At 41.8% G+C, this 26941-nt stretch overlaps 1 protein-coding gene across 1 annotated transcript in view; it reads left to right on the top strand.

Moving 5' to 3' along the window:
- Positions 1-26941, top strand: part of SHB (SH2 domain containing adaptor protein B) — a 75490-nt gene that overhangs the window by 39432 nt on the left and 9117 nt on the right. The window contains 3 exon segments of the mRNA XM_084504179.1: positions 2038-2253; positions 11830-12001; positions 16276-16395. Coding sequence (XP_084360305.1) covers positions 2038-2253; positions 11830-12001; positions 16276-16395 — 508 coding nt within the window.

Below are 26941 nucleotides of genomic sequence, written 5' to 3'. Positions count from 1 at the left end.
CTTTTGAAATAGTTTGGAACAATTGCCCTGATACGCTGTTCTTGCTGATAAAGGAATTGGTGAATGACCTTTTGATTAATACACTGATGGGGATAGCTGTTCTAAGTCTTTGCATCATTTGTAGGTGTTTTGTTGTATGCTTGTTTGTTGGTTGGGGTTTTTTTTTGCTCAGGTTCTTTTTTTCTGTTCAAGCAGAGTCAGCTAGAACAGGTTGCCTGTGAATATGTCTAGTCAGGTGTCTAATATCACCATTAATGGAAACTCCACAGCCTCTCTAGGCCACCCGTTTCAGTGTTTGACTGCTATCAGAGTTTAAAGAAAAAAAAAAAAAAAAAAAAAAGGAAAGAAAAAGGTTACATTGATATGAAATTTCATGTATTTTTATTTCTGCCTGCTGCCTCTTGTCCTGTCACTGAGCACTACCAAGAAGAGTTTGGCTCCATCTTCACTCTCAGACAACAGGTATTCCTTTACACTGATAAGACCCCTTCTATGATTCCTCTTCTCCAGGCTGAACAGTCCCAACTCTCTTAGCTTTTTCTCATTGGAGAGGTGCTCCAGCTCCTTCATCATCATTGTGGCCTCACATTGGACTCTCTGTAGTGTGTCCATGTCTCTCATTCACTGGGGAGCCCAGAACTGGACACAGGTGTGGCCTCACCAGTGCTGAGTAGAGATGCACTGTATCTCTACTGTGTATGTCCAGTTTGTTTAAATCTTCCCTTAGGCCCGGATTCTGATCCTCTTCCACCAAGGCTAAGTCTCCCTTGGTCCAGACTTTCTATCTGTTCTCAGGGTCTGGGGTTCCTGGAGCTGATCTTATTACTGAAGACTGAGGAGAAGAAGCCATTGAGTATCTCTGCTGTTTCTTTATCTTGTGTCACCAGGGCAGGGACCCTGACACACTTAGCCATGGACCCATATTATTCCTAACCTTCCCTTTGCCACTGATGTAGTTTCTTCCTGACCTCACCAGACAGGAAAGCCAAAGGCCACTTGGGATCTTGTGCAATCAGATGCTGTCTCTGTATTCATCCTGGGTCATCCAACCCTGCTTCCACCTCTTATACACTTCACAAGTGTCTTGACTTGCTCGTATAAAACTCTCGATAATGGTTTAGCATAATGACACGCCTGAAGACTTCTAAGACTTTTTTTCATAGACAAAATGTGAATAAACTGGCATGTTGGAAGTAATTAAATTCGTCACTGAAGCTTACCAACCTTCTATGTTGTTTCTACACAGGGTTCACAGGTAACAGCTCGCAGAATCCCAAGGCCTTCTGGCCAAGGAGAAGGCCTTCTGGAGGTCTTCTGCTATGCCCCCAGACGTAGATGGAGTGACCATAGCTTTATCTAGTCAAGGCTTTGTAAAATCCAGGGAATAGAGAAACCAGAATGGCAATGCTCTGTTCCCTTCTGTTGAGCTTCAACCTGATTACTTTTTGACAAAGTCTGTGTTAATTTAAAGGAATATGTGTTCCTTAATACAAGGTGAGATAAGGTCCATTCAGCGCTGCTTCCATTTAGTGTTCTCACTGTTGTCCCATCTCATTTTCTGCTGGTGTTGTGCATTCTCTAGAGGTAACTCAGGTAACTTTTAATCAGCTTTTGTAATTACACTCTGAAATTAATTTTTGTTGGTATTTGAATCTGAGTTGTATTTCTGAATGATCTCTAGAAGACCTAACTGCATACACAAATTTCAGCATTCTTGGGGATTTTTGCACAGTTGACTGTAAGAGTGCTTTACAAGGCTGATAATTATTGTGTGTTTTCTCTAATCTGGCTCTTTCTTTGCCCAGGGTGTACTGATGGAGGCATGAGACTCTGCCATGGTTGTTAGCTAGAGCAAACTTCTGCTTGCAGACAGTCAACCAAATGCAGAAGTAGAATTTAGAACTCTTGTAGCAGCTTGCCAGCTGTGCAGTTACGCAGAAATTAAGTAGTGCATGGAACTTGAATGCTCTAAAATTATTAACTGTGATAAGGCATATTTGGTAGTGATACTGATGCAATTTTCTTTCTTGATAACAGAGTTTCAGAAGCAGGAAGGCACGAAGTCCCATCAGAAAAACATGCAGCTCTATGACACGCCCTATGAACCAGAAGGCAGTGGTGTGGAATCTGATTCTGAAAGTGTGGTGAGTCAACGTTTACGAGAAAGCAAATTGCCACAGGATGATGACAGGCCTGCAGATGAGTATGATCAGCCATGGGAGTGGAATAAAGTCACCATCCCAGCTCTGGCAGGTAGGAATCCTAGATTCTGACCAGAAAATTCTCTCTTTCACAGCGTATATGTCTGCCTTTCGGAGAAGTCAAGTGTTTCTGCACTTCTGAAGGGTGAGGGGTGGGGACAATGGGGGCTGGGGAGAAATCTGTCAAAAACGTTTGTGGGTAGTCTCAAGTCCTTACCTGCTGCAGAAATGTGGAACGTTGCACTTACTGATTTGCTGCTTCAGGTGAGCTGTTGTCAACCATCTCAGCGCTTGGTTCATGTTACTAAACCCCCTGTTTCTATCACCCCTTAATCTCACCCCTATTTTAATGAGTATGATGCAGATAGTGTTTATTGTTGAGTGGATCTATGATGAGAGTGATGCTTTGCAAGGTCCTTAACTTATGGGCCACTTCTTAAAGGGGCAGGATGAAAAGCAGCATGCGGTAACACGCTTCTCCTCAGTGATGTTTCTTGGTGTTTGTCACTTGTCATTTTCATTCCAATCGTGAGCATTCCTGTGGATGTGTAGAACTTGTTTTCAGATCGATACTTTTGTATGGCTGAGTTTCTCCCACATAAGAACTTGTCAGTCAGGGAGACCTCACACAAAACTACTAGCTCTCTCTGTAAATATCTGTGCTTGGTGTTGGTTATTTTCTTCTTCTTAGTCCCTGATGCTGCTTCTCAGAAATGGCTAGGGGGCTTCGTTCACTGATGAGGTGATTCTAGAGGCCAAGGGCTTCTTTTATTGGTAGAGCTTCAGTGTTTACAGCAAAGCCTGGCCAAGTCATGGTTTGACCATGTTCCAGGAAGCTCCTATGGGATGCTAGTCATACATGCCTTATGATTTCCCCCTCAATTATATGTTCCTGTTAAAAGCTGTCTAGGAGCAGGGTTGTTCCCCTGCCTTTTTAGGGGTCAGCTTGGCTTCCCAAGAAGGCTTGGGAGGAAGAGCTGTATGTGGTGAGGACTGTGGGTGTGAGAAAAGACAAGATATGTGGCTCAGGAATCATGGAAGAGTACTGAGAGCAATGTTTAGGAGCGGTCAGTGTGGATTTACCGTGGGTAAATCCTGCTTGACAAGCCTGTTTGATTTCTGTATTGAAACTACTTGATCCCTTGATGGAAGGAGAGCGGTAGGTGTCATCTGCATTGAGTTCAGCCTTCAACGTGTTGTGCTGTGGCATCCTTGTTTTGTGGTTTGAAATGCTGTAGCTTAGATGGGCGGACTGCTAGATGAGTGGAAAAAATGCCAGGATCACTGAACTCAAAGGGTAGCGCTTAGTGATTCACGCTCTTCCTGGAATCAGTTTACAGGTGTGATTCCACATGGGACCAGTTCTGGAACCCTTCCTGTTCAACATCTTTATCAGTATAATCTGGAGGAGGAGAGGGAATGCACGTCATCAGGTTTGGAACGATGTCAAGTGGAGGGGTGAAGAGCTGCCGTGCAGAGCGTATGGGACAGGCTGGAGAAAAGGGCTGGCAATGAGCTTGTGAAATCCATCCAGGACAAATTCAAAGACCTGCACCTGGAGCAGACTAACTCCTTGTGATGAGATAGACCGAGGCTGGCAGGTTACAGCTTCAGTGGAAAGGGCCTAGGAGTCCTGAGGGAAAGCGGAGTGAACGTGGCTGGCAGTGCTCCCTGGTAGTGATGAAGGACAGCAGCATCCTGGCCTTTGTAAAAAGGAGAATAGCCAGTAGGTCAAGAAAAGTTTCCCTTTACATTTTTGGGAAAAAACATGGAATGTTGTGTCCAGTGTTGTGTCCAGTATTCTGATGCCAGAAGGATGCTAATAAATGTTGATTTCAGCAGACAGGCACCAAATTGACAGGAAAATCCAGCACATGAGGAGATGCTGACAGACCTGACTGAGCTTGCTTGGCCTGCAGAAGAGAAAGCTTTGGAGGGATCTAATAGCAGCTTTTCAGCGCCTCTGAGGAGGTCTTCCAGATGATAGAGCTAGGCTTTTCACAGATGAGCTGGTGTGTGATCAGAAGGTGAGAGACAACAGGCATAAGTTGTATCAGGCCAAGTTCTGATGTGATACAGGGAAGTTTTTTTTCCCCTCTGTGAGGACAGCCAAGGGATATTTTGCAGTCTTCATCTTTTTAGATGTTTTCATCCCAAGAAAAGGGATGACTGGATACATCTCTGAGCAATCTTATCTGATCATGTAGCAGACCCTGCCTTGGCAAGGTTGGACTAGACACTTCCTAAGATCCCTTTCTGCTTGAATTATTCTGCAATTTGGCAGTTCTGCGTGCCATGATATTGCCACACAGGAAAATTGGGAGTGCGTTCTCTCCACAGTTCGACAGGGATACTGTTTTGTAAACAGTCTGTTGTGACACTGCCCTTCTTGGGTGTTCCTGGCTTGATCACCTAATAGGTAGGTGGATGTGGGTGACATGAATGTGTTTCTCTTGTAGCACAGTGTAGTACAGCAGTGTGGACTTGTTGTAAGAGAGATTTCTACCCCTCAGCTTCATTCGTTCATTTGTCTTTGTGTTGCAATTCATTTTATGTTTGCTTCCAACCTAAGCTGATGTCTGCATTATCCATCCTGAGAATGTGGCTGGGAGCAAGAGACCTGGATGAACCTGAAGCAGCTGCCTTAAAAAGAAACCTTCTGCTCAACATCCCCTGTCTTCTTTTTGGGCTCCTATAGAAGAGAACTAGGGAAATTTGGTTTCTGCTTTGTAGCAGCATGGTTTGCTTTGGCATGTTAGATGTTAATAATCTTTATAGGATTCCAGACTCAGTCAATTGCCATTAAGTATATGCTAATGGTTCTTTGGAGCCTGGATCTAAGCCACCATCCAGTTCTGTTGCACGCTGTGCAGGTATAATGTCTCTCCCCAAAGAGCACGAACTCCAGCACAAAAGCCTAACCTGTTTATGTGGCTTCCAGTAGGATATACAGCTCTGCTGCTGAGCCCTGCCACGTTGGAAGCAGGCTTCAGTTCGGGCTTGCCTGAGCTGACTCATCCCCTTTGCTGAGCCAGTTAAAATGCTGGCAAGAATTGTGCTGGGAGACTGTCTGGCTGGGAGATCCTGGCCACGGCTTGGGATATCGACTGTGTGTCAAGATAGGCTAGTCAATTGGGCCATACTCAAAGGAGGCACGTATCACTAAATGTCCAGTGCCACTATGATGCTTTTGCAGATGCTGAAAGTCAGCCTGTCGCCTGTGTTTAAAACCTTCTGCTTTGGGTTTAGGCTCTGGGACTCCTTTTCTGCTCCAGGTACCACTGTCACAGCTCAGCTGAGTCTTTTTGTGTGTCCCTGTGATGGCAGTAATGTTGTCTGTGCCTAAAGCAAATGTGCAACCTCAGTCTCACAGCTGATGAGCCTTGCTACACGGCAGCACGGTCCCTAGTAAGCCTGTTAGAGGTAGGGTGTCTGCTGCCTGGAAGGATCCACAAGCTGCCCACAGTAGGGGCTGCAGAGTGACACCAGCAGTGAGTTTGCAGTAGGTCTTCAGCTGCTCTGTGTTGTCTTCCAGTGAGTTTCTCTGTTCTCCATTCCAGAGGGTTTCTGGCCCTCTGCCATTTGCTGCCATGTTTGCACCTTGCCTTTCTTTCTTATTTTGCTTCTGGTATCATCTTTATGTGCTTTTCCTTCCTTTTCTCCCACCAATCTGCATCTATGCCTAGTCTCTCATTTGTCCTTTTCCTATCTAACACCTTGTCCTATCGTGTCACCTTCTTACATCTCCTTGGGATTTCTCAGCTCCTACCTTCAGACACCAGCTCCCTATCACCCTTTCCTAGTACCTGTGTGTACATTTCTGCCCACAGGGAAGGAAATTGCTGTGATTCATTTTCTTTATCCCCATCCTTCTTAGCCCTCTTGGCTAGTGCCATGGGGATGCCTGTAGTGACTACAGATTTCCTTGTAGAAGCTCTTTAACAGCAACAACACAGTTAATTCTGGCTGGCTGCATTACCTGAGAGCCCTCCAGATATTTTTCTCCATTCTCTTCACTGTTTGGCTGGATGCATGGTCTGCCCTTCCTGCCTGTGTTCTTGAACAATTTGGGAAGAGAGCTATTTTTGAGCAAAGAATATTTTATTTGAAGACAAGGGTAAATAAAGCTCTTGGACTGCATAAAATATTGGGAAGGAACGCATGTTTGAATGTGACCCTGAAATCTTTAAAGGAGGAATTCTTTAGGGCTATTTATTTCTCTGCATCTCCTTTCTGTGTTGTAGCCTAGCACAGAGTTTTTACCTTGTTGAGTTTTTCTTTACGTACTAGTTTTGACAATATTCCAAAGGCTAAGAATAATGTCAGAGTTGCTGTGAGCTTCCCACACAAGGATGGTAACTGTGTGCTACCCAGAGGTCATTTTTCTTTCAAAGTATGCAAAATACCTAAAACAGAAACTTCATTGTTTAGCAATGCTGAGATACAAGCTAAATATTTACAGTACAACTCTGTGGAACCAGGGCACATCTGTCTGCGGTGAGATCATACTTTGCAGATTTCTCAATTAGTAGTAATACAGCAGCCACAGAGGTGAGGTTACTGGCTTCAAAAGTTATTGTCCCAAGAGTCATGTGTGTGCATATGGAAATCTCAGATCTTACTCTTCATGCATTGTGCATATCAAATGGAAAGGCTGAGTTTAAATTAAATCCAGAGAATAAATGTATTGGTTCCTACCGCATTCCTTCTTGTGCACCACTTGGCGGTTGTGAAGTCTTTGAGTGCTCTAATCATCTTCACGCTCAACTTTTTGATCTTTAGTGGGTAAATGCTGAAATAGTCTAGAGTGTTGATTAAAAAAAATAATCTTAGCTTTGTCAATTTTTTTCTTCATCAGGTAGTCTTTAATTACGATATATTTGAGTGTAGATTAACGAGACACCATCTACCCAATATTAGATTTTATGATTGGCCTGTGTGTAAATATTCTTCTAAGGCATTACGTAGTTAACTTTTATGAAAGCACACATTGCTTTACAAAATTAACAGACTAAAAGGAAATTTAATTAAAAAGCATTATGATATGGTTGAATTCCTTATGGGCTCACATCAGCATGCAAAGTTCTGTTTTACAGTGCTGAGAGAGTAAACATTTTTAGATGAATTAGATTTCTGCGATGGGGTGTGTCATTCATTACAACTGAGTATGTCTTAGGTACCTGGTTATTTGCTACAAAGCAACGCATCAGGACTGGCTGCAAGCATAGATTCAAGCTGCTGTCTAACCGGTTCTCTCCTATACTTTTACTTGCTTGGAATTATAAATATTTAAAATAAGGGAAGAAGAGATTCAACTCCGAAGTTGGAAACAATGACATGTTTGCAGTGGAGAAGTACTGACCCTCTGCTGAGATATATGAAGTGCTTTCCTGACTTTCATGTGTACTGTGGTTCTGTAATGTAGCTAGTTAAGCTGTGTGGGTTTTGCTCGCTTCTTGAGTGAGGTGGATTTCTCTGAAGATCACAACATTGTCTAAGTGTTATTAGAAATTACAGGTTCACAACTGAAGCCACCTCCTGCTAAAACTTTCCTATTTTAGAGGTTCATCCACAGGGAACAGTATGCATCTGTGATGTGAAGTGCAGACACAATGAGCTTTATGCAGCAAACGTTTTTGATTTGTTAGGTGATAGACTTAGGAAACAAGCCAAAATGGCAAGAAACTGTAGAATTATCATGGAGTCAATACTCATGCAAGTCTTTTAAGGAAAACTTTTGTACCTCTGCCATGGTTTCAAGATTTATTGGTGAAGTATGGATAGAAGCTGTCTGTCTCCAGCCTGGAGTCCGAGATGTGCCAGACCAAAAGGGTGCACAAACTGAAGTCTGCTCGGTCTGAGGGAGAGCATGTGTTTGCTGCAGCTCCCAAGCGCTGGCTGGTTCTGGTGTCGTGCAGATGCTTGCGGAGCAGGCTATGTATAGCCTTCCTCAGGGACTTCAGCTGTTCATTGCAGTGCTGAAAGATGTGTTTCTTTGTATTGGAGTGCAGCATCTTGCCTGTCTGAAGTTTTGAGTTGTTTCACAAACAGGTTTGGCTTTGTTTCGTTGGAGGCTGTACAAAGAAGAAAGCAGGAAGGAAATAATGGCTGAAGCTGAAATGCATTTTTGAAGGTTTTTATGAGATGTGGGCAGGTCTTGCTAGACCTCCTGCTGAGCTGGGCAAACCAGTTTGCCCAGAGGAGCTGAGTTTGGCAAAATAACAGGAACAAGGTAACTTTCTGGTACATAAGTCTGTCTGGAAAAGGAGATAGCAAAAAAGAGAGTCCGTTTGGGAACTTCAAGCTGACCCTGGCTCCTGCTTGGGGTGTGAGAGAGAGCAGGCATTTCCTGGTGGGCATAGCAAACCTTTGGGTAAAGGAAATGCATGTGAAATCTGCACAACCAATTTCAGTTATCACTTAAGAAAATCAGTGCTCCTCTAGTACAAAGAGGGCCATCCGCTAGTAGCTTTTACTACTCAGTGTTGCTCACAGAGCCCTTGAGGGAGGATCTCCAGGTTCTGGACTTGGCCACCTATGCTGTGTGCAGCTGCTGATGTACAGAAGGATGGTGCCCAGGGCACTAGGGACTAGGGAAGCAGGGTCGTTCTGGCATGCCACCCCAGTGGGGAAAGCCACCAGCTACAGGGCACGAGAGGAGAACGAGGAAGAGTCAGGGATGCAGTCGGTTCCAAAACAGAAACAGCAGCATAAACAGAAATACCATGGCAATAAGAAACTTTCCACTCTCAACTACATGGAGCTGAACTTCTGAACCTTCACTGTATGTACTACATCTTTGGTCAAGAGCGGATTTATAGTACCCTAAAAATCCATCCTTATAACAGCATCACATGGGCCAGTGCCTGACTAGATAGCATACTTGCCAGTTTTGTCTGCCTGGATATCCCTTTCAGGCTGCTTCTTCCTGCCAATTTAGTTCACAAAAAAAAGAAATAGGGCAGGAGCCAAGAGACGTGTCTCAGCTTTTCAGACAAACAAAACATGCAAAAGCATTTGAAATGTAACTTTGTGCTATTTTTGTAGAACAGCTCCTATTTCCAACCCTCACCATGTCATAAAGATATCACTGTTTACTGTAAGAACTGAGTTTCACATTTGTTTTGTGAAATGTTTTTTTTTGGTGTCTGAAAGATGTTGCTCAGTCAGTAGCAGACAACATTAACTTCACAAGTATTCAGAGTTCCCAAATTACAGTATCCAGGTGTTTTTCCTACAGTTGAAACCACTATGCTGTTCATATGTGTCACTTGCAAGTACACACATGCAATGTTTCTCCTTGTTATGCTAATCAACCTCATTACTGGATAATGAAAGCTCAATATGAATTTGCATTTTAAAATGTAACCATACTTCTGCCATGTATACTTCAGAATGTGATTTAATACATTTGCCCAATTTTGGTAATAATTGCTGCCTGCCTACTTTGCCTCTGAGAAGAGGAGCAATTTGGAAGTGTTCTAAGTCATGAGGAGAGATTGTAAAAACAGCCAAAACAAAGTGCTGTAGAATATTTTCCTTGTCCGACACATCTCTATTCTGTATGCATAATCTTTTTGAAGATTACAGCTCCTTCCTGTTGTACAGTTGCTTTAAAGCAGTAAGCACTGCCAGTCACATGCCTAACTGGCTGTGTTGTTACAAGTCGAGGTTTGAATGCATGTGATCTACCTGCTTTAGTAGGGATTCCCTGTAATTGTTTTTGCAACATTTTTCTGTAATGCTGCTGTTCAAATTCATACAGGAGCTGACTGCTATGTGTGTGCACTGTGATATTTGCTTACTGAGCTTCCTGATACAGGGAGGTTTGTTCAGCCTGTTCCCCGCTAGATGACCTTAGCAGCAATAATCCATCCACAGCTGGGGGTGTTTGTTGCTCCGCGATGAAGAAGCAAACCTCAGAGGGCAGTGAGTGAATATGGAAGATGGTGTGGATAGCTCCTTTCACTGCTTCTGTCAGGATTCAATTCTTTAATTCTTTGAAGTTATAGATACGTAGAGTCTGTAAGTGTGGTTTTTATAGGAATGAGGATGCAGACCTCGTTAGTATGTGCTTTGTTAACAAGCCATATCGCTTTCCTTGGCATCACAGAGTTTGTGAGAGAAAACTTTAAAAGTGTGCTTTGCCCTTTTCATCACTTTGTACTCTAGCCTTTCAAGACAAAAGCCTTGTGGTTGCGTTATATAAGTAGAAACATTTTTAATTGATCACTGTTTGCCAGCATTTCTGATGTGGGTAGATGGGTGTTACCTGTCTGGAAGTACACTGAGATTGCTGTTCAGATGATCCATGTAAGCTGAGGCAAGCTGGGTTCGCAATGTTCTCACTTGCTTGTTGGCTTCATTGTAGAAGGTGACTGAAAGCTTGTGTTGTGGGTTTATGTGGCAAGGCTTTGGTGGCGGCAGGCTGTAGGGGTGGCCTCTGTGAGCAGAGCCCAGCAGCTGCCCCATGTCAGAGCAGAGCCAGCTCCAGATGGCTCCAAAAGGGACTTGCTGCTGGCCAGAGCTGAGCCAGGGAGAAATGGTGGTTGGGCTTCTGGGAGAGCAGACTGAGGGAAGGGAAAAGACTGCTGTGCTAGAGCAGCTGGGAGAGAGAATTGTGAAAGCGTGAGAGAAGCAGCCCTGCAGCCCCCAGGGGAGTGCCGCAGGAGGGCAGGAGGTGCTGCAGGCAGGCAGCAGCAGTTCCCCTGCGGGCTGTGCAGGGAGAGGCCCCTGGTGGAGCAGGCTGTCCCCCTGCAGCCCATGGGTCCCACATGGAGCAGATCTCCACGCTGCAGCCCCCACATGGGTGGAGGAGCCCCCGGTGGAGCAGGTGGATGTGGCCTGGAGGAGGCTGCGGCCCATGGAGAGCCCCCGCAGGAGCAGGCCCCGGGCCGGAGCTGCAGCCCGTGGAGAGGAGCCCACGTGGAGCAGGGGCAGAGAGGGACCGAGAAGGAGTGGTGGAGACGAAGTGCTACAGACTGACCACAGCCCCCATTCCCCCGTTCCCCTGCACCACTCAGAGAGAGAAGGCAGAAGAGTGTGGATGGGGGGAAGGTGTTTTAAATTTCTTTCCTTTGTTTCTCACTTCTTTAGCTTGTTAGTAAAAGGAAATAATGTTACTAATTTCCCTTCTCTGACTCTGTTTTGCTCATCACAGTAATTCTTGAGTGATTTACCTGTCATTATCTCAACCCTTGAGCTCTTTGTATCATATTTTCTCCCCCTTTTTCTTTGAGGTAGGGGAATGAAAGAGCAGTTTTGGTGGAGCTCAGCTGCCCACCTGACTAAAACCACCACAGCCTATCTTCATTACTGCAAGGGGTAGTTCAACAGCATCATCTCTTCCAGAAGAAAACACCAATTGTTAATATAAGCATGGGTTATTTTAACAGGATTTGGAAGGGTATGGATTTTGTCAATGGAAAGGCAAGAGTTTTAGGGCTGTGTTTTGCATAGTTAGAAACACTTTAGACGATGCATCTAACTTGGTAGGTAAACCACTGTATCTTAATGTTGGTGGATGCATGTTTATTCTCCCTGGGAAGTATGAAGCTTCTCTAAATGCTACAGCTATGTTGGTCCTTATTAACCTTGCCTAGAGAGGTAATTATTGTGTATCTTGCAGCCCAATTTAATGGAAGTGAGAAACGGCAAGCATCTCCTTCTCCCTCAAATGACCAGCGCAGGCATTTAAGAGCACCTGGAAGAGGCTTTAAACCCATCAGACATGGCAGCCCAGAATTTTGTGGGATCCTGGGAGAGAGAATAGATCCAACTGTTCCACTGGAAAAGCAGATGTAAGTAAGCACAGCAATTGCTTTCTAGCTCTTTGCCTCCCCACTTACAAGAGCAGCAGATGTCCTAGATCCTGCTGTCCCACTCTTCTTCCTCTGCATCCCCTGCATTACTGCACACTTAAAACTATCCTCATTAATTCTACAAACTGTAAATAACTTTTTTGGGGGACAATATAAATAGGAACCTCTCATCTCAGGAACAGTGAATTTTGTCTGCTAAATCACATGCAGTTATTTCACTTATAACCATGTTGATTACCTTGCGTTAGAGAAAGGCGGTATGTATCACATACATCCAAAATGTACTTTAAAGCTGCATGAATTCTGTGTCTTTATGGCTGCATATCATCTTTCTAGTATCTCAGACATGCCTTGTATTTCACTGTAATACTGCTCTAGTGAGAGCCTGATGAGACCAGTTACAAAACTTTACAAAAAGAGTGTTATTTCTATCCTGTGTTGTCAAAGCTGAGGATGGTATTTAGTATCAGCTTTGTCAGCTCCAAACTCGAGTTCTGGAGAAATTCTGTGGAATATTCCATATCTCTTATCCACAAGGGTGGCTTCTGTCCTGCTTCATTTTTACCCTTCTATGAGGTGTTTGGACAGACTGGCTTGTGTGGTGGAGTGACCCACTGTCCTGTATCATACTGGATGTGCAGCCTCAGAAAGGGGGCCAAAAACAAAGAAAAATCTTTGTGTGGAACAATTTACAGAGGGTACATTGATACTTGTGAGCACTGAGTCATCCAGCAGATTCACACAGTGAAGTCAGGGACTTGTCTTTAATCCTCAAGACAGTCCCACTCTAGACACTGTCATTCTAAGTTTGGTGGAGAATTTATACTCAAAGGAGAGAGAGGACGTAATTTAACATGGGTGTTAGGGTGTTCTCCGTCAGAATACTTCATCTCTGAATGGTACTGGTATTGGTAAGATCAGTGCTGAATCCTTTTGCACTTCAAATCCTTGGTCGGAGAGAATCCCCTGTCAGTTGAGTCTGAGAGAAGGTGTTTCCTGAAGTTCTTTTTCCTTTGATGTACTATTTTTACATGCAGTATTTGGAACCTTAAGCTTGAAAAAGAGATTATCTTCCACGTGGTATCATGTTACACCTACTCAACCTCAGCCTTTGAGGCACCTGCTCATTGACAAAGGGCAGACTTGTGTGCAACACAGGAAATAGTGACCAATATTGTGAAATCACTTGCTGATACTACAGATAAATAACTAAAGGCTATACACTAGACTGCAAAATTTGGCCCTCAGACTTGAATACTTCCAGACCACCATAACCCCCCAAAAATACATTTAAGCCACTATGGAAAGTTAAGCATCTGTTAATTAACTTTTGACTCATAAATGGATTGTTGTGTAGATCTGTTATAGGGTAACTGCAACTTAGAGGTGGAGACTGCAGAGTTGGTTTTGTTTCCTCTAATTATTCAAGTGGTAGTCACAATATTATTTTTAATTCTTCATTTTGTAGGATCAAAACTGAAATGAATGTCCAGTTAACAGTAACTGATCAGAAAATTAATGAGTGGATTTATTGTACCTTTGATTATTCGTAATAGTTCAAAATGCTTGATTTTTTTAATAGTATGAGATTTCTTCATGGCACCATGCCATCTTTTCTGTATAAGAATGGAATCTCTTTTTTTGTAGAGAGGATCTACATGAAAAGTAGCGTGCAAATTAACAGGTGAATTTCTAATATGTCGGAACCTTCCCAAACAGGCAGAAATTCCAATGTGTAATATGTCAAATTACTCCTAGTTGCTTGTGATTAAGGAGTCTGTAACCATAAACTGAGTAACTCATGGACACAGGGGAATTGAATGAATTTGTTCTGCTTCCTCCACGTAACAGTGAAAAAAAGGAAAGTGTGCTCTGCCGTTTTGTATGTTCTATTGAAAGTGAATCCCTCCCTGCTTTGTATGCAAGGTCTGGTGACTTCCTGTTTTGCTCTGACCAATTCAGAAATGGAGTAGTGCTGTGCATCCTGTGAGCTGTAATAACTGATCACACCTACTGCATAACTGATACAGCTGTCCTGTTTGCAGTGGAGCTATGACCCCATAGCATCTGAAATCTGATCATAAGCAAAGCAAGAGATGTCAGGAAGAACATCAGTAAAACACCATCAGGATGCTTTCAATTAGTCTTGGAAAGTGTGTGATTACGTTTCAGTTTTGCTTCTAGTTTTGTATTGTGTGCCTGTGCTTTCTGGGATATCTTAAAAGATATGTTTGTCTTCAGGCTGTCATGTCCCATGCTTTTGCACTGGTGTGTTTTACAAGTTGTTATTTCACAGTTCTGCGATCACATAATTCACATTTGAATCTTTGAACTTTCTGAACAAATACCTATATGTTGACATTTAAAAAATAGACACACCCAAGGCAAACAGCCCCGGTACAGTTGAAACTGCAAATTAGCCAGGAACTTTAAACTGATTGTAGCACCATGCTTATCTCAGTTAGCTGGAACAGGAGCAAGCCGAATGTCCCATTTACATGAGCATATGATTCACAAGCAATTACACTTCTCGATACTGCTGTTTACTCTCAGCTGTAGCCAGAACAGCTTCCAGGCATTGTTTCTGAATCAGATGTTCTCCCATCAGTTGTCTTCATACTTTGCTGTTTTTCTTCTGACTGTTTTGAAAGCTGGCTTTGTTTCCTGGAACCAACTCTGCATTCTTTTTCCATGAACCTCTCTGCCAACCGGGGATCACCAGGCCCAAAGAATGTACGAAGTACTTCTCTCTGAATATCAGACTCCATTTATCTCCCTGATTTGGGCTAGGTCATATTTTCTTTTGGTTTTACTTGGCCATTTAGGAAGAAAACAAATAAGAATGATTTATAAACAATAGGAATAGTTTTTAGCATCTCTCAAATACATATTCTGATTGACTCTTAGTATTCATATTCTTCTTCACATTCAGAAGACTGCCTAGTCCTTAACCTAGTCTTTAAATTGCTTGTCGAGAAATACTCTTCAGCAGTAAGTAACTGATGAGGTACAGAGGGAATGTTGCCTGAAAACATCTACATCTGTGCGTCAGTGTTACTTGTAATGTGATAGAGCTGTCAGGGTCTCCCTTTCAAGTCTGTCTTGAATATACAATAGTAAAACCCTCCTTGTAGCTTTCTCTAATACAGACTTCAGTTGTAGCCAGGCACAGGATGAATTTTTCTTCTGAACACCAACTTTCATTTTGCACATTCACTAGCTTTGACAGCGGAGCTGACATTGGGTCAAGATAGTCAAAAGCATGACTTCTGTCAAAAGAGCCTCTCTCTTTATTCACTTTCCTCCTAGTTGGAATGTTTCTCTTAAAGTACGTTAAGCAGATAAATGAATTTAGAACAAATGGAAGGAAACTGTTTTGCACATGGCGAGTCAGTTCCTGGTAATGACAGGCAAAGAGCATTTCTGTGGCATGCATTATCCTGCTTAGGCAGTGTCATATCGTGCTTCAAAGTGCATTTTCCAGTTGCACGAAGGGGGAGATCTCCCTCAGAGATGTGATTGACCCTGTGCAGGGCCAGGCACATTACATGGCTGGGGGAAGGGTCAAAGCATTTTGAATGCCAATACAAAAAAGCACATACTGAGAAGTTTATTTGCATTGGTCAGTTTAGTAGAGGACACATCTCTCCTTTCCCCATTCCCTTTCTTCCCTGCATACAAGGACCACATCTACTATGCAGATTCTCCAAGGATTTACTAAAAGCACTCAAAGTTGTCATAACCAAGTTTAGAACAAGTCTTTGTTAATCTTCATGTTGATTAAACAGACATTCTTATCAATTTCCTCCTTTCTCAATGTTTTTTTAAGTGATATTTTTCACTGTAAACTGTATTCTTCTGATATGGTTTTGTTTGCTTTTTTTTGTGTGTTCTTTATTCTTTTCTATGTAAATTGAAATACTGATATGTCGAAGGACTAAAATCAAGTAAATGTGTATTGTGGATCTCCTGCTTGCAAGATAAAGGTCATAACTTGCTGCTCTGGGTGCAAATTTCTTACAAAACTATGTACACCAGTTCTGTCACATGCTGTCCTAATCTGATTTTTTTCTTTCATCTGAGAGGCCAAGTGGAAATGTTAACCTCAGATAAGGCAAACAACATGCTTTTTATCTAATGCATTAGATCTTAAAGATGTCTGTGTGGTATTAACCATTATTCATACCTTAAAAACAAAGTAGTGAAAGCAGTATGAGTTGGAAAATGTGTATTAATATCTTCTTTTTTCCTAGATGGTATCATGGAGCAATCAGTCGGACAGATGCAGAAAACCTGTTACGTCTATGTAAAGAGTGTAGCTACCTTGTACGAAACAGTCAAACAAGCAAGCATGACTATTCTCTTTCACTGAAGTAAGTACTTGCCAGTATACATAATATTTGTAATTTACAAGCCATAATTTCTTTGGTGCAAAAAAGAAAAATTATTCATTCTGTTGCTGTGCTAATTCAACTCAGAAGGGCACCCAGAAGGTTTGAGACTGTCAGCCCCCGTGATGTATAGTGACAGTCACTGAATTAGGACCTTAAATTTGGGTGTGTTAAGGGACTTTTAGTCTTCCTGTGATGTCTGCTTAACTAAATAAACTTGATCTTTTTTCTGGGTCCGATTTGAAATGCTCTGCTGCTTCTGCTTCAGGCTGAATTAGCAATTGCATTGTTTAGGGATTTTATTCCTTTTATAAAAGAAGCTTCACATATGGAAGGAAGACTTTGTGTGGTAGAGCTGGATGGTATTGGTACAATTCTTGAAAGTAAAAAACCTAGAATCAATGCTGGAAGATCTGCACAACTGGGAAGTGCTCATTGTTCCGGTCTCAGTGCTGTTATTTGCCTCACCTACCTTGGCTGATCAGAATATATTACAGATACTTGCTTCAGTGTATGCTCATCTGCATTTCCAGCAGAGGAAGTTCTCAGGCTCCCAGGTTTTCAGTGCAGAACAAGAAGGCCTTTCACCATCATATTGGCTGTACAAGCGCAAAGAGGACTGTTCCCTTGCTTTCCTTCTTCCAAGATAGGGTCTGATGTGGAACCTATCTTCCAAGTAGGAAATAAACAGACCTATCACATTTTACAAGCACTGCTCCTGATAGTTTGACTTTTAAACAGTTTCTTCACAGAGCTGTTCTGGAAGCACATTTTACTGCTTGGATAAAGTAATACTTGATGGTAACGCTTTCAGAGGTGGTGCCAACCTATGTACGTTCTTAGGTTCATTAGAAATAAGGGGCCATGTCTGCCCTACCCTGTTTTATGCAGATGATCTAAACAGTAGATTTCAGATTGGTTTTATATCCCCATTTTTGTTTAAATTCTGTTTAAATATATATTTTGTAGAACTTCTTTAAATCTCAATTCCTGTGTTATGTTGTTGTGGTCTCTCTGTGCTGAAGAGTCCTGCCTTGAACTGGAACACACCTGCTTTAGAAATGTGGTTCAGCTGCAGTTGACCCCTTTGTCATTTGATCTGTGTGTTCTCTAATGTAATATTTCTCTAGTTACTTGCAAGCACTGGAGGCTTGATGGCACATGCTTCAGATATATATAGGCTTAAATTTTCCTCTTCGTATTCTGAAAGTCTTGAAATACGGCTTTTGTTCTTGAAGCATGCCACAGTATATCACTTAATTCTTGCATTAGCATGGTGACTCCCATTATGTAACCAGTGCACAGATTTAAGAGAAAAAGATGAGAGCATATTCTTTTGAATCTGCTGCAATTCTTAATTATCTTTTCTTTACATCACCTTTCTCTTTATTTTCTCTGTTTTGCTAGTTTAGACATCTGGATGCTGGCCCTTCATGTCCCTGTAGTGTGTTGTATTTCAGGATTTTCTAAACCAGATTTCCTGATGGCACTTATCTTAAATCTCCCCATAATAAGACAATAAATAATAATTTAATAATTAAATAAGACAGCTCAATAATAAGACAGCTAAATAACTTAACTCCAATCTGCATTTTCTGTAGTGTAAGGAAAGTGGTTTTGGTACTTTCCAGCTCCCCTTCCATACATTTGTCAAAACCAGTGCCTGCCCTGGCCTCCTGATGCTGTCTACTAGCTGTCTATCAGCTCCCTGTGATGTTGATCATTCTTCCATGGCTCCTCCAGAACCCGCAAAATCCTCTTAAGCCCATGGTATTGTACTTAGTGTTCATGTCTTGTCCATTAGCCATTTTTCCTTTTTTTTTTTTTAATGAGCTCTTTTGATATCCAGCAAATGCAAACAATGTTTTCTCTCAAAGTATCTAGTTAAATAAAAAATAACATAATTTAACCATATATGCCAGTTACCATGAAAACTTGCTTGCTCTGCTAGCAATGTGCGTAAGTTTTACTTGCCATCTCGCTGACCATTACCATCTGTAGACCACTCACAAAGTTCATGTTCAGTGTTGGTGTTCACTGGCACCTGATTGCTTCTCATTGCCATAAGGTTCTCTTCCCTTTCTTCCCCCATTCAGGACACTAAATGTATAATTCATTGTTCTTTTTGCATCCCCTCTCAAGGAAGATGGTTATTTAAAAAAAAAAAAAAAAAAAAAAAAAAAAAAAAAAGTAAGGCTTTAGATAGTTTTGGTAATGGAAGAATGTTCATTAAGCTCAAAAAGCTGAGTTATTAGACAGTTTTCAGGTTTCACTCACAATCCTTTTGAGGAAATGTTTCAGCCTGGTTTATCACTAGTTTTAGCTGTAGGAAACTACCCCTTCAAAGTGCCAAACATATGCTGCTATTTGGGGTTATGATTCTTTTACCCAGAGGCAACTGATCAGTCTCTGATGAGGTTATTTTGCACCCCTCTATCCTTAACTTGAGGTCATACAAATCTCTTCATTTCATTGCCATGTGATCTTACATCCTTATTAGCATTGGTCTTGCAGGACCTCTTAATCCCTACATCCTTTGTTGAAATTTGAAATGCAATGTTTACCGTTTATCGGCAAATATATCGTTTCTATAATATGCAATTTTCACCTATTTCCATTGAACTTCCTCTGAATTTGGCACTAGCTATGTTTCCTTTTTAATATCTGTTGTTCTCCCCATTGTGAGCTTTAATTTCAAACTCATTTTGTGTTCTGGTGACGTTTTTTTGTTGTTGTTTGCTGTATATTTCCCTACCCATCCCGTCTCTGGGCATTACAGCAAATAACTGTTTTTCTTGATATCCTTCCAAGTGGTAGAATTCATGAGCATGAATAGAAGTGACTGTCATGTATTGCTGATGTGCATTCTGTTACATTGGGTGTCTAGTTTAAGTCTTCCCCTCTGTAATGATGAGAGATTTCAAGCCCATGTGTTTTTTTCACAGTTCTGTTGACTCAAGTGAATGGACTAAGAAGTGTATCAGTGGGGCTGACAGTGCTCAGATGTCTTTGTGCTTGTCCCAGTGCCCCGTCTTTTAGTCAGATTTGAGACGATCTGTTTCACTTCCCATTTTCACCAGAACAAATGTGTAGCTCATAAAGTGCTCAGTACAAGGTGTTCATGGGGTAATTGGCAGAATTAACCACAGACACAATGGTAATCAGCTATCCCTTCCTCAAACTATACTGAGGAAACGTACAACCTTGTTTATGCTGCCACAAGTACAATTAACTACTTCTTGCAGAAAAGAGCCCCTGGAACATTCAAATGCAAGGTTAAGTTATTAGTGGCAGGCAGATTTCCATCATCACCAATAGAACATGAGACTGGATCTCACATCACAAAAACTAAAATTGAAGTAAAAATAAAGGAGCTGCAGGCATCGTGCTGCTGGTGTGAGCATGCCTGAGGTTGTGTGTGGATGCTTTATAGCAGTGTCCTCAGTAATGCCAAGGCTTTGTAACAATGTGCTTGTCCTTCTACTGCTATGCAGAACATGATATGTGTTGCTGTACCAATCCAGTGTACCATCCTCTTACTGCATGGGGCTGCATCAGGACTTGCAAAAGAGCATGGTAAAAACAGGCTTTGCTCACTTTTCCTTTGGCAGGCAGGTTTAGGGGTGCTTGAGGTCTTCTGGAGGTGTAAGAGACTTGTAAATATGGAGGCTTTTGGATGTTGCTGGATGTGCACAGTCAAATGAAGTTCAGAACAATTTCAACATTAAATTGCTGTTTCATTTTATTGGTATATTTATGATGAAATGGCAAGTCCTGACTGCACTGCATCTGATAGCACACTATAAAGATACATGATAGTTATCAGGTAAGCATGTTAATAAAGCAGTAGCACAAAATTAATTGTCACCAGGCATATGTAATTTTTTTGTTTGTTTGTTTTCTTGCTTTCTTGTTATCAACTTGCAACCTTGTTATTTGTTACATTTGCCTATAATAATTTTGTTGGGATAAGGTTCTTGAATCATAGCTCTGGAGATAGTGAATGTGACAGTGGAAAAAATGAGCAGTTTTCTGTAAATAATTTGTGAGCATCCATGCTTGTGAGCATCCCTCGGCTTGTGCTTAAGCTTGCCATACATACTTGCCCCAGGTCCTGCTCTGGTATGGTCTGTGCAGTGTCCCTGTTTAGCATACAGTGTAAGGCCACTTTTTCCATGGATTGACCTCCCAGGAAGCAGTCTGAGATGCTAGGGGTAGAGCACAGGCCTACGCTAATGTGGGACTACTGGCTTTGAAGGTGACTACAGTTGTTAACTATTTCTTGCCATGATTTCAGTAAATTCATTGTCAAGTAAATTGAAAATGATTATAGGAGGTTGTGTCGGGATATAGACTGTCCTCAAGACCTACAGTTCTGTGATTATGTTCATAGTCATCATGTCCCATGGGAGCAGCAGCCAGGTATTTGATGTCTGTTTCTCGGAGGCTTTTGGACCACAAGTCTACTAGCCCTGTTTCCCCAAAACTGTGCCGCTGCTTCTGGTACCATTACAGTAACTTCTGTTTGATTTATTTATTTTTTCCCATGTAAGCTGCTTGCTGGATAATGTGTTACTCTCCACACTGTGCTATTTATTCTCTCTACCTGTGAGAGCATTTTCTTTACCTTGAAAATTAAGGGGTGTCCTGATTGCCAGCCATGTGCCATGGTGGTATGTTTTGCAGGAAAGGCTGGGGCCTTTATTGCTGACCAGAGAGTAGGTGTCATTTTCCCTGACATGTGAAGAACGGAGGTTCCTTCTGCTTGCAGTGTGTTATTACCTGCACCAGAATTTACTTGAAAGTCTCATTGGAGACATGTCTCTTCCCAAACGCTTTACAAGACTTTGGGAATACTCCATAAAGTTTGACTATAGCTTGATCTTTGTTCTTTTTCTTTCAGTATTACCTTGCTCCTGTGAGGGAGAGGGAACAAAATGCAAGTTACATTCACATTTGCCCAGCCATTGCTGTTATGTAGTACAACCATGTTCTGCTAGAACAAATAGAAAATAAGAGAATAATCCGGTGGGTTAATAAATAAATGAAACATTTCTAATTTGTAGGGTCTTGTCATGGTTGCAGTGAAGCAGCACGTTAATTTATCAGTAAAGTTTCCTTTTCACATATACATCAGTGCCAGAATAGGACACTGTTAAATAAAACTATAAACAGAGTGAAGGCTCAGTATTTTATTGCTATTGCCAGCTAAACAAATCTCTAATAATTCAAATGTACATTGGATGAAGTTGCAGCTGTCCAACTAGAACCACATACCAGAGCAACACATTTTAGAAAACAAGTATTGTCTTCCTCTTTCAAAAACATCTGCAACCTTTCTTTCCTAAGAGGATTTCTGTCAATAATAAGGAGCTGCAACACAATATTGTCACAAAATGACAGTGAGGCTGGCATGGAGCATCCGTATCTTTTTCAGGCCAGCAGGGAAGGAAGAATAGCATGTTTCATACTTGAGTTATATCTAAGTTGTGAATGGCTTCATGGACGACTCTTGCAACATCTACATTTATCCGTGAGTCTCTTGCAGAATGCCTGCAGGCAGGAAAATGGATAGCAGTTGATAAAACTGATTTTATGTGGTGAGAAGGAATTTGTGTTGTGTTTTTTTTTATATATATTATTACTATTATTATTATTAACTCAGTGACAAGTAGCTAAATTACAGGTCTGGGTGAAGATATAATCTTGAGTGACAAAAAACCATGCTTAGTGGGGCAGTCTATCACTAGGCATACAGGGTAGGGGACCCAAGAACTTATTTCCATCTGTGTGTTCGTGCTTTATCCTATTATCCTTGCATATTTTATATGACTCAGACTCCCTGAGCTTGCACCTCAGAGAGGCTGGTTCTGGACTCACTCATCTCCTGTGGTACCTACCTCTTTCCCCCAGAAAGAGGGGAAAGATTTATAGGATGTCCCCATCCTATAAACAGAAGACAACCAGTTACTGGGTAGACTACAGTCAGTAACTCCAGGAGTGTCTATTTTGTCTGTCCTGGACCAAGGTTGAATCCTCTGAGGCTTGGCTAGGTCTCCAGGACTGTAAAACGGTGCTGGAAAAACAAACAAGGTATTTAAGTGTAACAAAGAAAGACTCATAAAATTATGGACGACTGTCTGAGGTATGGGAGAGAAGGGAGTACTGCCCCACGGCTGGGCACAGACCCAAGTAAAACCTGTTGGTGTGCAGTCATTGGTCTCCAGCCAAAATGAAGGGGTTTGTGTTGCAACAGGAGAACTGGGATGCATACTAGAGTTGCATCTCAGAGTCCAGCTTGATTGGGTATTTTATGTGGGGATGCTCGGGTTGCCTCTGGGTACTGCCTTAGGCCTATATCCTCAGTTCAGCCGTATTGAAATGGAAGTTCAGGTGGCAGCAGCAGAGACCTAAAGCAATGGGTATGCTGTGACTGGTGTGACTATGTGTGGAATGTGGGAAAACAGTGCTGAAGCTGAAGGCTGTGGAGGTGGGCCCTCCAGTCTTGCTCTGTCAGTGCACTGGAGTAGATTTGCAAAATCTAATTATTAAATTTGTTCTTTGTCATCTAATTGTGGTACATCTTGCTGTCACTTTCTTTCACCCTTTCCTCAATTTTATTATACTTTAATGTTCTGAAGTGTATGTGGCTGTCTGTGGTCGGTGTCCTCCCAATACTCTGAGCATCCTGGCTGTGGTTCTTCACACTTGCTAACACGGGTTTGGCTGGTACAAGTATGGTGGCAGGCCTGAGAAGCTTCTATGTTGCTTTTACTACTTTTTTTTTTTTTTCTTTTTTCCCATGTGGACTATAAGCTTTTCACAACAATTTGTGTGCAGGGGATACAGTAAACCCTCTGGTGGGACGAATCTAGTGACTGTGGGCTCCCTTTATTTTTTATTGTTGTTGTGGGGGGTGGGGGGTTTGTTCTTCCTTTACACCCCTTTCCTGGTGTGCCTGTAACTGATAAAGCACACAGTTTCTATTCCTCAGACCATTAACCATCCTAACAGGCAGGCAGGCACATCAGGAGAGCTCCAGAAGCCCCAGTATTGGACAGGTATGTTATGTGAGCTGGAGGATGAGGGCACAGAGGTGATGATCTCCCCAGGATCAAGCAGTAGATCAGCAACAGGAGCAGAAGCGACATGATGTCTTATGGACCATCCACAATCCACTGCAATATGAAGAGGTAGTCAGTCTCCAGCTGGTTCTTACAGCAGATGGGAAAGTTGACATACATCTCAGCTCGTGATAGGGAGAGCTGAGAGGCAGGCAGAAGATCTGTTGACCCACGGGAGTGACTCCATGCAATAAAGTAGTACACATTTTTGAGGGAGAGATAACATCTATAGGGAAAACACTGGGGAAAATTTGAATTTATATAAACCCACATATGTACATATGAGTAAACTCACAGTATGTCCATGTTTTGTGCAAAGCATTTAATATTCAAATTTCAACTCCTGGCAAATTCTCTGATTTGTGTTGACAGCAAGCTCTTCCATGAATGTGGCTGACTTGTAAGATTATATATATGGTGATTGACTGGAAGAAGACTGTGAATTCCAGTGTTAAGCTTCTGGAACTGTGCTACTAGTGCTCTTGCTGCAAAATGTTTTTTTGTTTTTTTTTTTTTGTTTGTTTGTTTTGTTTTTTTTTTTAAAGAAAAATGGCATATTCAGGGACAAATAATAAAATGGACCTCTTTGTGTAATAATGCATAAATCATTCACATTAGAGAATAGAAAGATGAAGATTTAATTTAGTTTAAAAAAAAAAAATAACCCCATAGAAAAAGCTTCTCAAGGGTTTACTAAACTGCTAGCTACAAATGGTTCTCAAATGGAGAACTGAAACTGACCTTTGTAAAACGCAGTTCCAAACCTATTGGTACAGGAGCCAAAGGTACTTCTTGTTTCAATATCCAGGAGCACTGCTGCTTCCATTCTGGTTCATTAAAGCAAGGGTTACAATATCAGACTGGGTTGATACTGAAATCCAGTGAGTTACTTCTGTCTTCTGTGGTTGCATTGCTTGATTGATGACCCTGTGTTTTCCTTATTGTTTAGGCAAAAATGATTCTACTTAGTCATAAAAAATAGAGAAGTAGTTAATCAGGTTAGTGGGATGTGGAATTGCTTTGTGGGATGAGATAAGCTCTAGTAACCATGTAGGTCTGTATCTTTCAGATCATTCTTGGGCAAAAGATGCAGCATCTATCCCCATTTAGCTGTTGCTCACATTCCCTAGGCATTCATATTCACTATTGTATTTTAGGTGTGGTTGTGCCCCTCAGTGACCTTCACCAGCATGTATGTGTGAGTCAGCATTTTTTCAATTCAACATTGCACATTTCTGATATGGAGCAAAAGGAAGAAAAAAAAACACTGATTTTTGTATTTAGATGGTGACAGTGATGTAGAGTCTATTGTGTAGCGTCATGTTGCCAGTTTTGAAACAGAGAGGCAGTTCTGCTCTATTTTTTTTTGTTTGTTTGTTGGTTTTTGTTTTTGTTTTTTCCTGTCTGGCAAAAACAGAATAATGGGTTTTCCAAATTACAGCAATGTCTGGCAATGGAAATCTGTACAAGTATTATCTACATCTGAAAAGTTAGAAAGTGGTAGCACTTGCTCAATTTCATTTAATGTATCCAAATACTGCACAATGGAGAAGTCTTTGAATACCGTCTCCTCCAGCATTAGGAAAGCTTCATGTTCTGTGGTCTTTGAAGAGGGCCAGACACACGAATAGCGTGTGCCTTCAGGGCAGGAGGTGTTTGGCCCACTGATACTCTCCCAATCTTTCTGTAAACCTGTTTTTAATTACATAAGTCTAGGTAAAAAAACTTGAGACCCCTACTCATGGTGGCTGTGTCACTGTTGCCATTGAAACGCCCTGTCCTTAGTATTAGGTCTATTTTTTATTAGCATGTAGGGTGGTAGAAGAGGTGGAGGTAGATATATAGAGGCAAGAGGAGAGCCATCTCACAAGTATTGCAGGTGTTCAGGCACAACTCGTAGAGATACATCATGAACTGCAGCACTGGAACATCTCCCTTTGTAAGCTGTGCTATGTTTCAGCCTTGCTCAATGAAATTCAGCCACCTGCTGGGCTCTAACAGCTAAAGCAGAAGCAGTAGATCAAAAAAGTGACTCCTTGGTGTACAGGGCACCAGCAAGGCTGTATCTGGACACCGCAGCTGGTGTAAGAACCCCACATAAAAGAGAGAAGTCAACATGGGAGCAAGTCCAGAGGCAGAGCCACAAGCACATAATGATGTCGTAGGAGTTTAAATAATAATAATAATAATAATTTGCTGGCATTTTGGCAGTATTCTGCCTTGTAATTGGAAGGTTACAAACTTGATACTCAGTTGTGCTGCCTGGCAGGGATAAAAGTTGACTGCTTTCTCTAAAAATGTAAGGGGCAAGAGCCTGTATGGGTTCATTTGGCTAGAGCTCATTTAGACTGCATGAAAACAGCTGGCGGATTTAGATGGCTAATTTCTATCCAAATACTGGTAAGTGTGTTGGAAGAGGAAATCCAGTGATTTGACAGTGAATGAAGTATGCCTGCTTGATGGGTGGTAATGGCTCCTTTTCTCTGGAATGAATGGTGGGTAATTTCAGAATTAGTAGTACTGCTGAATGTTTATTTACTGTAATAAAAGTCTCCAGCCTGGGGTCCTGAAGAGTAATACCATATGTTTTTGATCCTCCTGAAATCTGCTCCAATATTTAAATTTGTCTCAAAACCCTGAATGCAATTGCCTGTAGCCCTGTTTATTTGCTGGTTTTGAGGCTGTTCTGGCCACAGGGGATATGTGGTATTCAACCCTTTACAAAGTTTTATCAGGAACTCAAGAGGCTCTGCCACTGTTCAAGTGGTTGGCTTATGACAATTTTCTAAGGTTCCCAGTGCTGACATTTAACAGTTTCAGTAAGGATCTGCTTTTTCGAAGGCCCTTTGCAATGCTGTACACCACGCCTGCTCTCCGTTTCCTGACTTACTTTTCAGTTTGGGGAAACGTGGCTACTTTTAAATTTTAGTTTAAGACCATTTTGCGAGTCAGCTAAATGGGCAAACTGTGAGTACAAGCAAGAATGGTCTTTGTTTTCTGTTCTGTCAGATAATTTCTGCATGGTCATTACCAGTGGGGGGAGAACAGAGCTGACCTCAGAGCCTTTTGTTTCGTTTGTGGAGGGTGGTGTGTATTGAAGCACTGATCCCAGGGGCTTATAAACAGGTGCGTGGTTTTCCCTAAATGGCAGAAGAAACACAATAAAAGCTGTTGTCACCTATGAAATTTCAGGATTGATCTGTAGAAGAGATTCTGTTTTCAAAAATTGAGAACTCTGGACAGGTAATAGTCTTCAGATCAGTGCCACACTTCATACCTTTTACCTAATTTAAAACGCATAAAATATTACTAGAAAATAACTGTTGTGACATAAATAAAATCCTAGTTCTCTCCTGTCAATTTAAAAGAGTTAGGGAGATTTTAGAGATTAGAGATTTTTCATA

Source organism: Aythya ferina (genome assembly GCF_964211825.1).
Source record: "Aythya ferina genome assembly, chromosome: Z".
Lineage (NCBI taxonomy): Eukaryota > Metazoa > Chordata > Aves > Anseriformes > Anatidae > Aythya > Aythya ferina.
Note: the sequence above shows the minus strand (reverse complement) of the source record. Positions and strands in the feature narration are given on the sequence as shown.